This window comes from Lissotriton vulgaris, chromosome 7 (genome assembly GCF_964263255.1).
Source record: "Lissotriton vulgaris chromosome 7, aLisVul1.2, whole genome shotgun sequence".
NCBI lineage: Eukaryota > Metazoa > Chordata > Amphibia > Caudata > Salamandridae > Lissotriton > Lissotriton vulgaris.
The window spans coordinates 546,550,427-546,565,213 of NC_141695.1; the positions used below are offsets into that span (position 1 = coordinate 546,550,427).

Sequence of the window (14,787 nt, forward strand, 5' to 3'; positions counted from 1 at the left end):
AGAATACTCTCACCCCGTCAAGAGATCAGGGCTAGATCCAACACCGTTTTTTAGCTCACTGCACCATCCCAGTTTCAGAACCTGGCTGTATGCAAATTAGTCTGTTCCTGTCCCAGTGCATGATGGGAACAGGGCAAACCAAACTACAAAAGCCAATTCTTACACTGGGAAGGAAACAAGCTACCGGGGACCGGTTTCTGGCATTTCAGCCTCTTCGGCCCGGCTTGCTTGAATCCTGATGGTGCAATGAGCAAGGGACTCACATCTGAGTATACCCTTCCACGCTTAGGGTGGACAAAAATATTTACAACAAGGGGTGGTGAGGGACAGAGTCTCTGAATTAAACAGAATACTCTCACCCCGTCAAGAGATCAGGGCTAGATCCAACACCGTTTTTTAGCTCACTGCACCATCCCAGTTTCAGAACCTGGCTGTATGCAAATTAGTCTGTTCCTGTCCCAGTGCATGATGGGAACAGGGCAAACCAAACTACAAAAGCCAATTCTTACACTGGGAAGGAAACAAGCTACCGGGGACCGGTTTCTGGCATTTCAGCCTCTTCGGCCCGGCTTGCTTGAATCCTGATGGTGCAATGAGCAAGGGACTCACATCTGAGTATACCCTTCCACGCTTAGGGTGGACAAAAATATTTACAACAAGGGGTGGTGAGGGACAGAGTCTCTGAATTAAACAGAATACTCTCACCCCGTCAAGAGATCAGGGCTAGATCCAACACCGTTTTTTAGCTCACTGCACCATCCCAGTTTCAGAACCTGGCTGTATGCAAATTAGTCTGTTCCTGTCCCAGTGCATGATGGGAACAGGGCAAACCAAACTACAAAAGCCAATTCTTACACTGGGAAGGAAACAAGCTACCGGGGACCGGTTTCTGGCATTTCAGCCTCTTCGGCCCGGCTTGCTTGAATCCTGATGGTGCAATGAGCAAGGGACTCACATCTGAGTATACCCTTCCACGCTTAGGGTGGACAAAAATATTTACAACAAGGGGTGGTGAGGGACAGAGTCTCTGAATTAAACAGAATACTCTCACCCCGTCAAGAGATCAGGGCTAGATCCAACACCGTTTTTTAGCTCACTGCACCATCCCAGTTTCAGAACCTGGCTGTATGCAAATTAGTCTGTTCCTGTCCCAGTGCATGATGGGAACAGGGCAAACCAAACTACAAAAGCCAATTCTTACACTGGGAAGGAAACAAGCTACCGGGGACCGGTTTCTGGCATTTCAGCCTCTTCGGCCCGGCTTGCTTGAATCCTGATGGTGCAATGAGCAAGGGACTCACATCTGAGTATACCCTTCCACGCTTAGGGTGGACAAAAATATTTACAACAAGGGGTGGTGAGGGACAGAGTCTCTGAATTAAACAGAATACTCTCACCCCGTCAAGAGATCAGGGCTAGATCCAACACCGTTTTTTAGCTCACTGCACCATCCCAGTTTCAGAACCTGGCTGTATGCAAATTAGTCTGTTCCTGTCCCAGTGCATGATGGGAACAGGGCAAACCAAACTACAAAAGCCAATTCTTACACTGGGAAGGAAACAAGCTACCGGGGACCGGTTTCTGGCATTTCAGCCTCTTCGGCCCGGCTTGCTTGAATCCTGATGGTGCAATGAGCAAGGGACTCACATCTGAGTATACCCTTCCACGCTTAGGGTGGACAAAAATATTTACAACAAGGGGTGGTGAGGGACAGAGTCTCTGAATTAAACAGAATACTCTCACCCCGTCAAGAGATCAGGGCTAGATCCAACACCGTTTTTTAGCTCACTGCACCATCCCAGTTTCAGAACCTGGCTGTATGCAAATTAGTCTGTTCCTGTCCCAGTGCATGATGGGAACAGGGCAAACCAAACTACAAAAGCCAATTCTTACACTGGGAAGGAAACAAGCTACCGGGGACCGGTTTCTGGCATTTCAGCCTCTTCGGCCCGGCTTGCTTGAATCCTGATGGTGCAATGAGCAAGGGACTCACATCTGAGTATACCCTTCCACGCTTAGGGTGGACAAAAATATTTACAACAAGGGGTGGTGAGGGACAGAGTCTCTGAATTAAACAGAATACTCTCACCCCGTCAAGAGATCAGGGCTAGATCCAACACCGTTTTTTAGCTCACTGCACCATCCCAGTTTCAGAACCTGGCTGTATGCAAATTAGTCTGTTCCTGTCCCAGTGCATGATGGGAACAGGGCAAACCAAACTACAAAAGCCAATTCTTACACTGGGAAGGAAACAAGCTACCGGGGACCGGTTTCTGGCATTTCAGCCTCTTCGGCCCGGCTTGCTTGAATCCTGATGGTGCAATGAGCAAGGGACTCACATCTGAGTATACCCTTCCACGCTTAGGGTGGACAAAAATATTTACAACAAGGGGTGGTGAGGGACAGAGTCTCTGAATTAAACAGAATACTCTCACCCCGTCAAGAGATCAGGGCTAGATCCAACACCGTTTTTTAGCTCACTGCACCATCCCAGTTTCAGAACCTGGCTGTATGCAAATTAGTCTGTTCCTGTCCCAGTGCATGATGGGAACAGGGCAAACCAAACTACAAAAGCCAATTCTTACACTGGGAAGGAAACAAGCTACCGGGGACCGGTTTCTGGCATTTCAGCCTCTTCGGCCCGGCTTGCTTGAATCCTGATGGTGCAATGAGCAAGGGACTCACATCTGAGTATACCCTTCCACGCTTAGGGTGGACAAAAATATTTACAACAAGGGGTGGTGAGGGACAATCGATTTTGGCCACTATAGGTGTGGCAGGGTATACTCAGACATGAGTCCCTTTCTCACTGCTCCATCAGGATTCAAGCAAGCCGGGCCGAAGAGGCTGAAATGCCAGAAACCGGTCCCCGGTAGCTTGTCTCCTTTCTGGTAAAGAATTGGCTTGGTAGTTTAGTCTGCCCTGTTCCCATGATGCACTGGGCCAGGGACAGACTGATTTGCATATAGCCATGTTCTGAGCTGGGATGGGGCAGTGAGATAAATAACGGTGATGGATCAAGCCCTGATCTTTGGACTGGGTAAGAGTGGTCTGCTCAATTCAGACACTCTGTTCATCACCACCCCCTTTTGTAAATCGATTTTGGCCACTATAGGTGTGGCAGGGTATACTCAGACATGAGTCCCTTTCTCACTGCTCCATCAGGATTCAAGCAAGCCGGGCCGAAGAGGCTGAAATGCCAGAAACCGGTCCCCGGTAGCTTGTCTCCTTTCTGGTAAAGAATTGGCTTGGTAGTTTAGTCTGCCCTGTTCCCATGATGCACTGGGCCAGGGACAGACTGATTTGCATATAGCCATGTTCTGAGCTGGGATGGGGCAGTGAGATAAATAACGGTGATGGATCAAGCCCTGATCTTTGGACTGGGTAAGAGTGGTCTGCTCAATTCAGACACTCTGTTCATCACCACCCCCTTTTGTAAATCGATTTTGGCCACTATAGGTGTGGCAGGGTATACTCAGACATGAGTCCCTTTCTCACTGCTCCATCAGGATTCAAGCAAGCCGGGCCGAAGAGGCTGAAATGCCAGAAACCGGTCCCCGGTAGCTTGTCTCCTTTCTGGTAAAGAATTGGCTTGGTAGTTTAGTCTGCCCTGTTCCCATGATGCACTGGGCCAGGGACAGACTGATTTGCATATAGCCATGTTCTGAGCTGGGATGGGGCAGTGAGATAAATAACGGTGATGGATCAAGCCCTGATCTTTGGACTGGGTAAGAGTGGTCTGCTCAATTCAGACACTCTGTTCATCACCACCCCCTTTTGTAAATCGATTTTGGCCACTATAGGTGTGGCAGGGTATACTCAGACATGAGTCCCTTTCTCACTGCTCCATCAGGATTCAAGCAAGCCGGGCCGAAGAGGCTGAAATGCCAGAAACCGGTCCCCGGTAGCTTGTCTCCTTTCTGGTAAAGAATTGGCTTGGTAGTTTAGTCTGCCCTGTTCCCATGATGCACTGGGCCAGGGACAGACTGATTTGCATATAGCCATGTTCTGAGCTGGGATGGGGCAGTGAGATAAATAACGGTGATGGATCAAGCCCTGATCTTTGGACTGGGTAAGAGTGGTCTGCTCAATTCAGACACTCTGTTCATCACCACCCCCTTTTGTAAATCGATTTTGGCCACTATAGGTGTGGCAGGGTATACTCAGACATGAGTCCCTTTCTCACTGCTCCATCAGGATTCAAGCAAGCCGGGCCGAAGAGGCTGAAATGCCAGAAACCGGTCCCCGGTAGCTTGTCTCCTTTCTGGTAAAGAATTGGCTTGGTAGTTTAGTCTGCCCTGTTCCCATGATGCACTGGGCCAGGGACAGACTGATTTGCATATAGCCATGTTCTGAGCTGGGATGGGGCAGTGAGATAAATAACGGTGATGGATCAAGCCCTGATCTTTGGACTGGGTAAGAGTGGTCTGCTCAATTCAGACACTCTGTTCATCACCACCCCCTTTTGTAAATCGATTTTGGCCACTATAGGTGTGGCAGGGTATACTCAGACATGAGTCCCTTTCTCACTGCTCCATCAGGATTCAAGCAAGCCGGGCCGAAGAGGCTGAAATGCCAGAAACCGGTCCCCGGTAGCTTGTCTCCTTTCTGGTAAAGAATTGGCTTGGTAGTTTAGTCTGCCCTGTTCCCATGATGCACTGGGCCAGGGACAGACTGATTTGCATATAGCCATGTTCTGAGCTGGGATGGGGCAGTGAGATAAATAACGGTGATGGATCAAGCCCTGATCTTTGGACTGGGTAAGAGTGGTCTGCTCAATTCAGACACTCTGTTCATCACCACCCCCTTTTGTAAATCGATTTTGGCCACTATAGGTGTGGCAGGGTATACTCAGACATGAGTCCCTTTCTCACTGCTCCATCAGGATTCAAGCAAGCCGGGCCGAAGAGGCTGAAATGCCAGAAACCGGTCCCCGGTAGCTTGTCTCCTTTCTGGTAAAGAATTGGCTTGGTAGTTTAGTCTGCCCTGTTCCCATGATGCACTGGGCCAGGGACAGACTGATTTGCATATAGCCATGTTCTGAGCTGGGATGGGGCAGTGAGATAAATAACGGTGATGGATCAAGCCCTGATCTTTGGACTGGGTAAGAGTGGTCTGCTCAATTCAGACACTCTGTTCATCACCACCCCCTTTTGTAAATCGATTTTGGCCACTATAGGTGTGGCAGGGTATACTCAGACATGAGTCCCTTTCTCACTGCTCCATCAGGATTCAAGCAAGCCGGGCCGAAGAGGCTGAAATGCCAGAAACCGGTCCCCGGTAGCTTGTCTCCTTTCTGGTAAAGAATTGGCTTGGTAGTTTAGTCTGCCCTGTTCCCATGATGCACTGGGCCAGGGACAGACTGATTTGCATATAGCCATGTTCTGAGCTGGGATGGGGCAGTGAGATAAATAACGGTGATGGATCAAGCCCTGATCTTTGGACTGGGTAAGAGTGGTCTGCTCAATTCAGACACTCTGTTCATCACCACCCCCTTTTGTAAATCTACCTGAGAAGTAGGTCATGGTTATTATTCCTGCTACTTTCTGGTGCCTAAGAAGGATGGAGGACTTTGTTCTATCCCAAATCCGCACCTTCTCAAACTCAATTCGAGGAAAGGGAAATTCAAAATGCTAACCCTCGCTGATGTCCCGTTTGCCCTCGACCTGGGAGCATTGGACTTGTAGGATACATATTTCAATATCCTCTTCCTGTCTGGTGCCAGACGATACCTGCTGTTCACCCTGGGCCAGAAGCACTTTCAGTTTGCTGTGCTCCCTTTCGGCCTTACCTGTGCCCCTAGGGTGTTCATGAAAGTAATGACAGTGGTTGCAGTTCATCTGTGGAGGCCGGGAAATCCAGACTTCCTTACCTCGACGATTGGCCGTTGAAGGCGGACACGCCCCAGGCAGACTACTACGAACCTCCTGCATTCGCTGGGATTCACTCTCAATCTGCCAAAGTCATCCATGACTCCCTCTCATGCGCTCCTTATCATTGGAGTCATTCTGGACACAGTGCCCTCCTGAGTGTCGAGTCCAGGATATCCAGGCTATGATTCCGATGTTTCAGCCTCTATCCTGAATTTCAGAGACATTGACTCTGAGACTGTTGGTGCGGTTCGACTTTTGCTTTTGGAGATGAGTGGATTGCAGCAATACTGGTTTGGGAAAGGTGGCAATTCAATGCTATTGCTTTTCAATAGTGGTAGATTATCATCTAGGAGTGGCAATTTGTGCAACAAATAGATATTTCTATTGTCAGGGTGATAATAGTCTTAGCAGGCGACTCCTGCTTTTGGGGAGAAAGTAGCATAATCCTTTTAGGTATTTGCTGGATGTTATAATGAAACCACAACATCATGCACTTTATTTAGGGTTGTCCAGGAGGATGGAACACATATTTATTGACAATCTGTCTGGGGCATCTGAAAATAAATATTGGACAGCTAATTACCTCAGACATAACTTTCCAAAATAAACAAAAAAGTGAATGGACTAGCTTCTTTATTTGTTATCCCATTCCTAAATAGTACTGCCTCATTAAAAAAAAATGATGATCTGCTTCACAGAATCTAAACCTATTGTGTAGAATTGGCCCAGGACAATTTAACCTTTATGGTCATTTAGTTTATAACAACAGATATTTGTACTCACAAATATATCCCCTTCTGAGCTGGTATTTTAGCTACAACAGATACATTCAGAAATTCCTTTTGATATTTTCAACATTCTCTTGGGTAAAATTTGATAATTTATTCGTAACGATCTTCCTCTGCCTTGTCCTTCATCCTATTTTTTAAGTCAACACTTCTTTGCCTCTTCCTGACCTCTGGCTTTGCTGAGTTAGAGAAATGGGAGGGGGAGTGAACAAAGAAGAAGGCCAGAACAGTAGAGATAACAGACTAGCGAAAGAACGTTAAGTAGAAAAAGAAGGCTGGTAGATACAGAGACATGAGAAAGCCCGCTGCCCGCGCCAGCTACGGTAGGCTAAGCTACTCCAGGGAAGAACTGCCTCAACATCGGTGAAAGGGCTGCGGAGGGGGAACATCAGGTAGCTCAGCCACAGGGCAGTGTTGCATTAGAGTGTGAATTGATTAACTGCAGGTCCCTGATAAAACACTACCAGGAGGTGTCAAACATGCTAGAAGACATGGATCTGGATGTATTATTTCTCACAGAGACATGGACTAGCAATGACTCCCTGGTAGAGATAGGCCTTGCTTGTCCAGTCGGCTATAAGATCTTTCACAATCCCAGGGCCGCTGGAAGAGGTGGGGGAGTTGGGGTAATATTTAAAGAAAGATGGAATTTTGTACCACTCCAGGTTGAAGAGGTTGCTGAGATTCAGCTACTAGGTTTCTCGCTACAAGAGACAAGGGGAAGGCTTCTAACTGGAATGGTCTGTTACAGACTTCCTGGCCTAAATACTCAGTATCAAGATCTGGCTGATACCATCGCTGCCCTGACCCTTACACATTCCAGAATGATGCTCCTAGGGGATTGTAACCTGTGGGATAACGGGACCCTAGGGAATCATCGGAGAGACCTGAGGCAAACATGTGAGAACCTCAGTCTATATCAGCTAGTACGACACCCTACCCATTTAGGAGGATATGTGTTGGACTTACTGTTTGCAAATCAGACTGAGGCGGAGGTGATCAGTGTATTACCTTAAAGCTGGACGGATCATTCACTAATTCATTTTAGGACTACTCTGCATAAAGTAGCAAATAACAATTGCTCAGTGACCAACCGCAAGGGAAGAGACTGGGCGAAACTACTAAAAAGTAGACCAGACTCTATATTCGCAAATCACACTTTTTTGTTTCTGATGACCCGGTGGATAAGAACGATCAAACCTACTGCAACCACATTACAAATACGCCGAACATATATGCCCCTATAAAACAGATGAAGAATAAAAGGAAGCCATCAGCCCCATGGTACAACAAGGAGCTGAAACTTTTAAGAATTACATGTTGACAGGCTGAGAGGAGGTGGCGAAGGTGTTACTCAGAAGGAGATAGGAAAGTAGGAGGAGGCTTTTGGATGAGTAAAAAGGGGGTTTTGAGGGGAAGAGTCATAGGGAAGAGTTTAGAAAGGTTTGTTTTGGGGGAGCGGTATAGTAAAAGAGGCATCAGATGATGCAAGGTGGGGTAGAGTAGGAGAGAGTCTAGAAAGGGTTATTTTGGGGATCATAGTAGTGGTATGGGGTTTGGGATAAATGAGAGAATGGATGTAGAGGATATATTGATAGATGTATAGGGTGAGAGATAGCGTAGTGCATTGGAAAGAGTAGTAGAAAGAAGTTTGTGATGAGTCAGAAGTTTGGGCTAGAGGATGTATTGAGAGAAGTATAGGCTGAGAAATTGGGTAGTGCATTTGAAATGCTAAATTAGAAGAAAGTGATAAATATATAGATCCATAAGTACATTGAACATATATAGATGCATAAAGGAGGTAGGTATATGTAGATTAAAGATATTGATAGAGGTACAGGATGAGAAATAGCGTAGTGCATTGGATATGCTTTTTCAGGAGAACAGTAACAGACACACAAATCCAAGTACATGGAAGGTACATAGATGCACAATGGAAGTAAGTAGATGTAGACTAAAGAAGATTTTTTTATTTTTATTTTTTATTTTATTTTATTTTCAACAACATAATTATTCTACATGTTTATACAAAGCAATACACAAAGATAGGTACATATTTATAGTGAAAATAAATGCTTATATACAGAGAAATATGCTGTAAATTTCTGCTTGTGTATGGTGCTTATGTGGGGAAGAGCCAGTTCTTGAGTAGTAGTAGTTTTCTGAAGATAAGGTGGTTGTCTGTGGATCTTATGTTGGGGGGTAAAGAGTTCCATAGTTTGGCTGCTTGATTAGAGAAGAATGTGCCACCCATGTTTTTTTTCTTGTATCTTGGAATTTTGAGGCGAGATGCCCCTTTAGAGCGTATGTTCCTTTGTTGAATGTGTTTGGTGATTTTATTCCCGATGAAGAGCGGTTCCATTCCATGTATTGCTTTGTGGGTGATACAAACAGCATTAAGGTGCAGAAAGAGGGGTGAAGTAAAAAGAGATTTGAGGTACAGTGGGGGATAGAGTGCTAGAGATATATATATAGGAGCACACAAAGTGGTGAAGTCATGAGAAAAATGGAGGAGGGGTAGGTTCACATAGATGGGTAGAGAGAGAGGTAATGAGAGAGGGGTCAGGTACCAATGAGAAAGACCTTCGATTTTACCTCCACCCACTGCCCGAGAGCACGCATGGTGAGGATAGACATACAATGCATCTACTTGTACACCATAAAGCTGTGAAGCAGTCATATCTGGCTGCCAAATAAAAAAAAATACTTCTGCACATTATTGATCATTCCTGGACACCTTAGACAGTGGCCCACATACTCTGAAGAAGGCATGGACTTGTAAATCAAGATCCTATGCACATAAGCCTCCACATGTCTGCTGTAAGCACTGTTGATGACAGTCGTATGAAGAAGAAATAGCATGGACTCCTTGGAGCTTTAAGTCATCTCTCATACAGAATGTGATCTTCAGGATCAGGGAGATCTATGATGCAAATCCTTGATAGGGCACTTTTAGAAATAGAAACAAGGCTTGTAAGAATGAAATAAAAACAGAAAAACTCAGAAGATTACCTAAAATGTATCCTGTTGTGATGAAAAACAGTAATATGCTGTTTGTTGTGGTGCAAATATATTAAATCTTACCCGAGCACCAATATAGTTATTGATTTAACTAATTTTATGGTCATAATACATTTTTTAGTTTCTCCTTTATACTTTTTGACTTACAGAGGATATCAACTCACAGATTATGATCACATCGGCAATAACAATTTTATTGATTATTATTGTCTCGGGTTCGCTTTATGTGCATTATGTGAACCTTCATAATCTAACATGCAAATATCACTTTCTACCATATACGTTTTGTCCCACCAGATTTTTTATGGGCAGTTTCATTTGCAGCACTGCACTATACATATTGTAATTAAACTATCAAAACAATCACAACAAACATCTGCTTTTGGTGACCTGTTTACATTAGGGTTGGGCGTAATTTGTCTAATCGCGTTACGCAAATCTCCGCGAAACGGTAACAAATCTCAGCGAACACGCAGGAATTCGGCGAACACGTGAAATTGCTTGTTCGCGGAACGCAGAATTTTAGGCAATTTCGCGTTCTCTGCGGAATGCGAAATTACCCAGATTCTGCAAATTCCGCAAGCGGAACAGAATTTACCGCCTAGACCTAGTTTACATCCTATTATAGGTTGAAGTTAAGTATTAAAGAAGGTGAAGCATCTTTGTCCTGAATGTAAAATTAAATATAAGACTTTAATTCCATTAAAAAGACACATCGTTTTAGAATGAGATGCGCTTGTTCAGACGGGTGTCTTGATATGGACATTTATCACATTAATCTATGATCCCAGAGTTTAATTGAGACTCTAGTCAATTCCCAGATTATAAGAATGGTCTTTGACCACAGGAGCCCCAACATTAAAACTGGTCAAGAGCAACAAAGTAATATCAACGAAGAATGGATTTAATCCAAAAGATCTTTAAATCGGCAAGCATGGGGGCTTCCAGAAGAATGTACATGACCTTGTACCAAATATTTACTGTATATTCAAGCAGTGAACCTGTGTTGTCCTTAACTAGAACATTGTCTTTACAGAAAAAGAAAACTACAAAATGACCATTATGTAACTGAATTAACATTGTCCACTTTGCTGTTTGTTTCAGGCATGCTAGTTGTGATCGTCTTGCTTCTAATTGCAATTGTGGTAGTGGCTGTTTGGCCGACATCTTAACCGGTGATGGAGAGCTCTACAGAGGTCCTGTCCCATAGCCAAGGAGCACCATAGTCTGCCTCAAAAGAAGAATGTCTGCATTACCAGAAACACAAATCTAGTGGCACCTCATCCTTCCAGCCTTATTACAAGCTCGGGAACACAGAAGCTATCTGGGAGACTTAATTGATCATCACGGTGAACGCTCCAAGGAAAGCTATGCACTGAAGTTGTTTTTCTGCAGTTACTTGTTATCCATGGCTGGCGATGTGAATTCTCCAATTCATTAAATTAAATCACTATTTTAATCACATGTTTACCTAAACCCTTCCCAGTATATTTTTGATCTGACCTCTTGCGTCTTCGATTTATAAATATTCTCATCGCTTTTTACAAATGAGCGGGTAGGTGTACAGGGTTTTTTTTCTTTACTTATTGCATTTGAATCCGATATTTGCTATTTTGAAACATCCCCTTTCATGCCATAAGCTAATCCCAGTTTCCTAGTTGTGCACAGGACTTGCCACGTACTATCAGATGGCATTTCCCAATGTCTTTTAATAATATGTTGTTTCCCATAAGCCTCACTCTTGCCAATGTTGCATATCCTTTCCAAAGCCCTAATGCCGCATTTTTTAGGCTTTCCCATCTCACCTGGGTACTCCCATTACCTTTTTTTTTTAAATCTCAGCGATCCTTCCTTTTAAAGGGCCCCTGATTAAGATTCAAACATTGCTGGCCAGATTTTCAACATGATACTGTCTGTCCCTATTATTCCTTTGGGCAGTGTTTGTATATGTTAAGCAGATATTAAGGTGATGCATTATTGACAGCTACCATTGTTGATCTCTCCAGGCTTAAACAGGAACAACGAAGCTAGGAAGGTGCCGATTACTGATTACAGGACTGCAGAAAAGCGTTGCCTACTTGACCTTTCTGTAAAAGCGGCTTTTAAAAGTATCCCCAATCCTTTCTTTCATTTCCCTATGATCTGTGTGTTTTGGAAGAGTAATTAGTAGTTTGTGTCCTACTCATTCCTGGGTAGGCTGTCTCTTCTTGCATGTCTTCAATGAGAAAGGACTCTCTTTACCAGAAACATTTCAGGTTGCTGTCATTGCTTACACAAGGCTTAATTGGACATCTGCTGGCCTGTGTAGACTGTTATGGTAGGTTATCCTATTGTAGTTGCTCAGTGATGAATCCAGTCCTCCTCGACCCCATTCATAACACACTGTCACCATTGCCATTGCCAAATGAGTTCAACCTTTGAGTCTGAGTATTGAATTGAGTTGGGAACTTAACTACCTCTGTGAGAGGGTCCAGGTTTTCTTTTCATTCTTTTAATTGAGTCCAGAGCTGCCTGTATCTTACATGATCAGTCTTTACTGTGAGTTTCTGTTGCAGCTAGTTAAATTCTTTTGATGGCGTAACAGGTGGGTGGAGCATCTCATTAAGGATCCTGGAACGGACCCAATTTGAGCACTCAGCCTGGAGGTTGGATACTCACACCTGTGCTGTCCTACCCGAGCCTCACCAGTCTGTCTTTTGCTGTAATGTCCTGAAGGAGGCCCCATGGGACTGGCAGGTGGCCAGAACAAATTGCATTTTGAAAATGTGTGGTAAGGCTGAATCACAACTGCTAATTGGGGAAGTATTTACCCCTGACATCGTTTTCAGAAATCATTCATAGTGCCAACTAAAGTTTCAGATAATACAAGGCAATAATAAGAATAAATAAAAATGTATCTCTACTTGGAACACTTGCAATTTTGTCTATATGTTTTTATTGGTGATTTGATGCATTTTAAAACCGTTATGCTTATTAGTAGCTCCTAACTAGTAGTGGGGACAGTGTCTTGTAACTGTGCCCTAATTAAAGCAATGCCACCACATGATCGGTCTTACAAAGACTGTGACCAACATGAACATTTCCAGCTTAACAAAGAGCCTTCCTGGACCACCTTCACTGGTTTCATATTTGAGAAAGGGTAAAGTTGTGAATTATTGTCCCTGCTTACAAGTATGTTCTTACAGCCACCCCCCACACCTTTATTGAGATAATCACACTGTACACACCCAAAACACTGTTCCCATCTTTCCTCCAATGCCTGTTTTTCGTTTTATCACCTGGCGCTGAGAAGGTCAGTTGAACCGAATTCTTGATTGCCCAAAACAGCAGCGATTGCTACCAGTATTCACTGTGTTACCCTGCTTTACAATAGTTTACCCGAAAGGTTTTGTGTATCTCATTAAGAGGGTTTCAGAGGGAGGAAAATAACATTAACTGGAAAAAAACCTCCTTGCCAGTCTTATAGCTCTGAAATGAACAATAAAATTAAAAGCGAAAAAGTCGGCAAGGCACCAAATTTCTTCTTCCGTCGGGCATAAGCAAGAATCAAGGTGAAGCAATGTATGTCCCGAATTTAAAACTGCTTCAGGAAACTGATGTCACTGACTGCAAACTCGATCTTAGATTGGGAATTTCAAATAATGTTCTATGGTCAATCACCCATCTTTTGAAAGGCTGGTTACAAGGCTTATCTTTGCCCATTTTCAGAAGTTAGTGGCATTTGTTTGTTAATTTAAGAAGAAGGCCAAATTCGGGATCTTACACTCCATCTTGGATTTCAAGACTTGCTGCCATTAATGTTAGAACCCAGCAGTTTCCGGCTGGCTGGGATGCATCAAAGTCAATTAGAATCCACCGTCCTAGATAGGATGAGTACGATACATGTGCCCGATAACCTGTGCTCACTCTTGGGTAGTTTGGCACAGAGCAGTCAGGCTTATACTCAGGATCAAAGAGCAGAGTATTGGCACAATACCACCCTCGCAACACACTCAGTACACTACTAAAAGACTCCACACCGGATGTTTAAAACACTGGTCTTTGTATTACACACACATTGAAATCAAAACATTATACACATTGAATATACTTTACGGTTATATGCAATTGTCGAACTTCCCATTAGAGGCAGAACGGCAGAATGGGATGAACATATATGCGCTCTTCACAGGTATTCATCAAACACGACATTCCCAATATCGCATACTCCAACATTTGCAATGACAAGAAATCACAGGTTTTTGACTACACCTCGTGACCTAGCTCCTCAGTCACACCAGCCAACGATACGCGTTGCCCCTGCTGTTGATACCTTGATTAAATTGTCCGGACAATCTAAAGCAGAAGGAAACAGTTACTTAGTTTCATCCATTCAGATTAGGCCGTCAGGCACCCAGTGGCACCTTCATGAGTGCAGGCTCACTGTTCCCCTGTATGCAAAATGTTGTGACACAGCAAGCTGGCGCACTTCCAAATTTGAGAAATGTTTCCACTCAAGTGAAGGTGTGACCTGCAGTTGCTCCCGGCAGCTACCCGTAGGTGTCCACAAGGCACCACGGGACCCCTTGGGTCTAGCCACAATGTTCTCAACAACAGAGTACCTCGTGGAGTGGGTCTTAGGAGAGGGAGCCATTGATCTCGGACAGAGGCCGTGATGTCAGGCACTATCGTCCTCACGATCTGGACGTTGGAGACGTCTAAGCACCCAGTTCAGGTCTCGTAGATTCTGCAAACGTCTTCCAACACCCCTCGGACACCGCACGATATGGAGTGCAAGCTTGTATAGGTCTCCGGTCGCAAGCACGGGCATTGGACTCCGCAAACTTCCCCCATACTCCTCAAACTCCTCACGTTCCGGCACCTCAAGTGGGCTGCTGATCTTTGCAAGCACACCTCTGCACAGTGTGATGACGCTGTCCATCCGGACAGTCCTAGTCCCAACTACCGATCACTGCCACCGGTTTCCGCTGCACCCTACGCAGTGCTTAAGATCTCATGGAAATGGGAAGATCCCTTTTGTCTCTGGGATCTCCTTGACAGGAAGCCAGCCAACCGTCCCTTGAAGTGTACTTTAGGACCTGGGCCACTACAGTTGGCAATTAGCT

General features: G+C 44.7%; 1 protein-coding gene across 2 annotated transcripts in view; it reads left to right on the forward strand.

Moving 5' to 3' along the window:
- Positions 1-12,592, forward strand: part of STX8 (syntaxin 8) — a 1,246,356-nt gene extending 1,233,764 nt beyond the window's left edge. For both annotated transcript variants that reach the window (XM_086930625.1, XM_086930626.1), the window contains exon 8: positions 10,787-12,592. In XM_086930625.1, the coding sequence (XP_086786751.1) occupies positions 10,787-10,892 (106 nt within the window). In that variant the 3' untranslated portion in view covers positions 10,893-12,592. The remainder of the gene's footprint in view (positions 1-10,786) is intronic.
- The last annotated feature ends 2,195 nt before the right edge of the window (positions 12,593-14,787 follow it).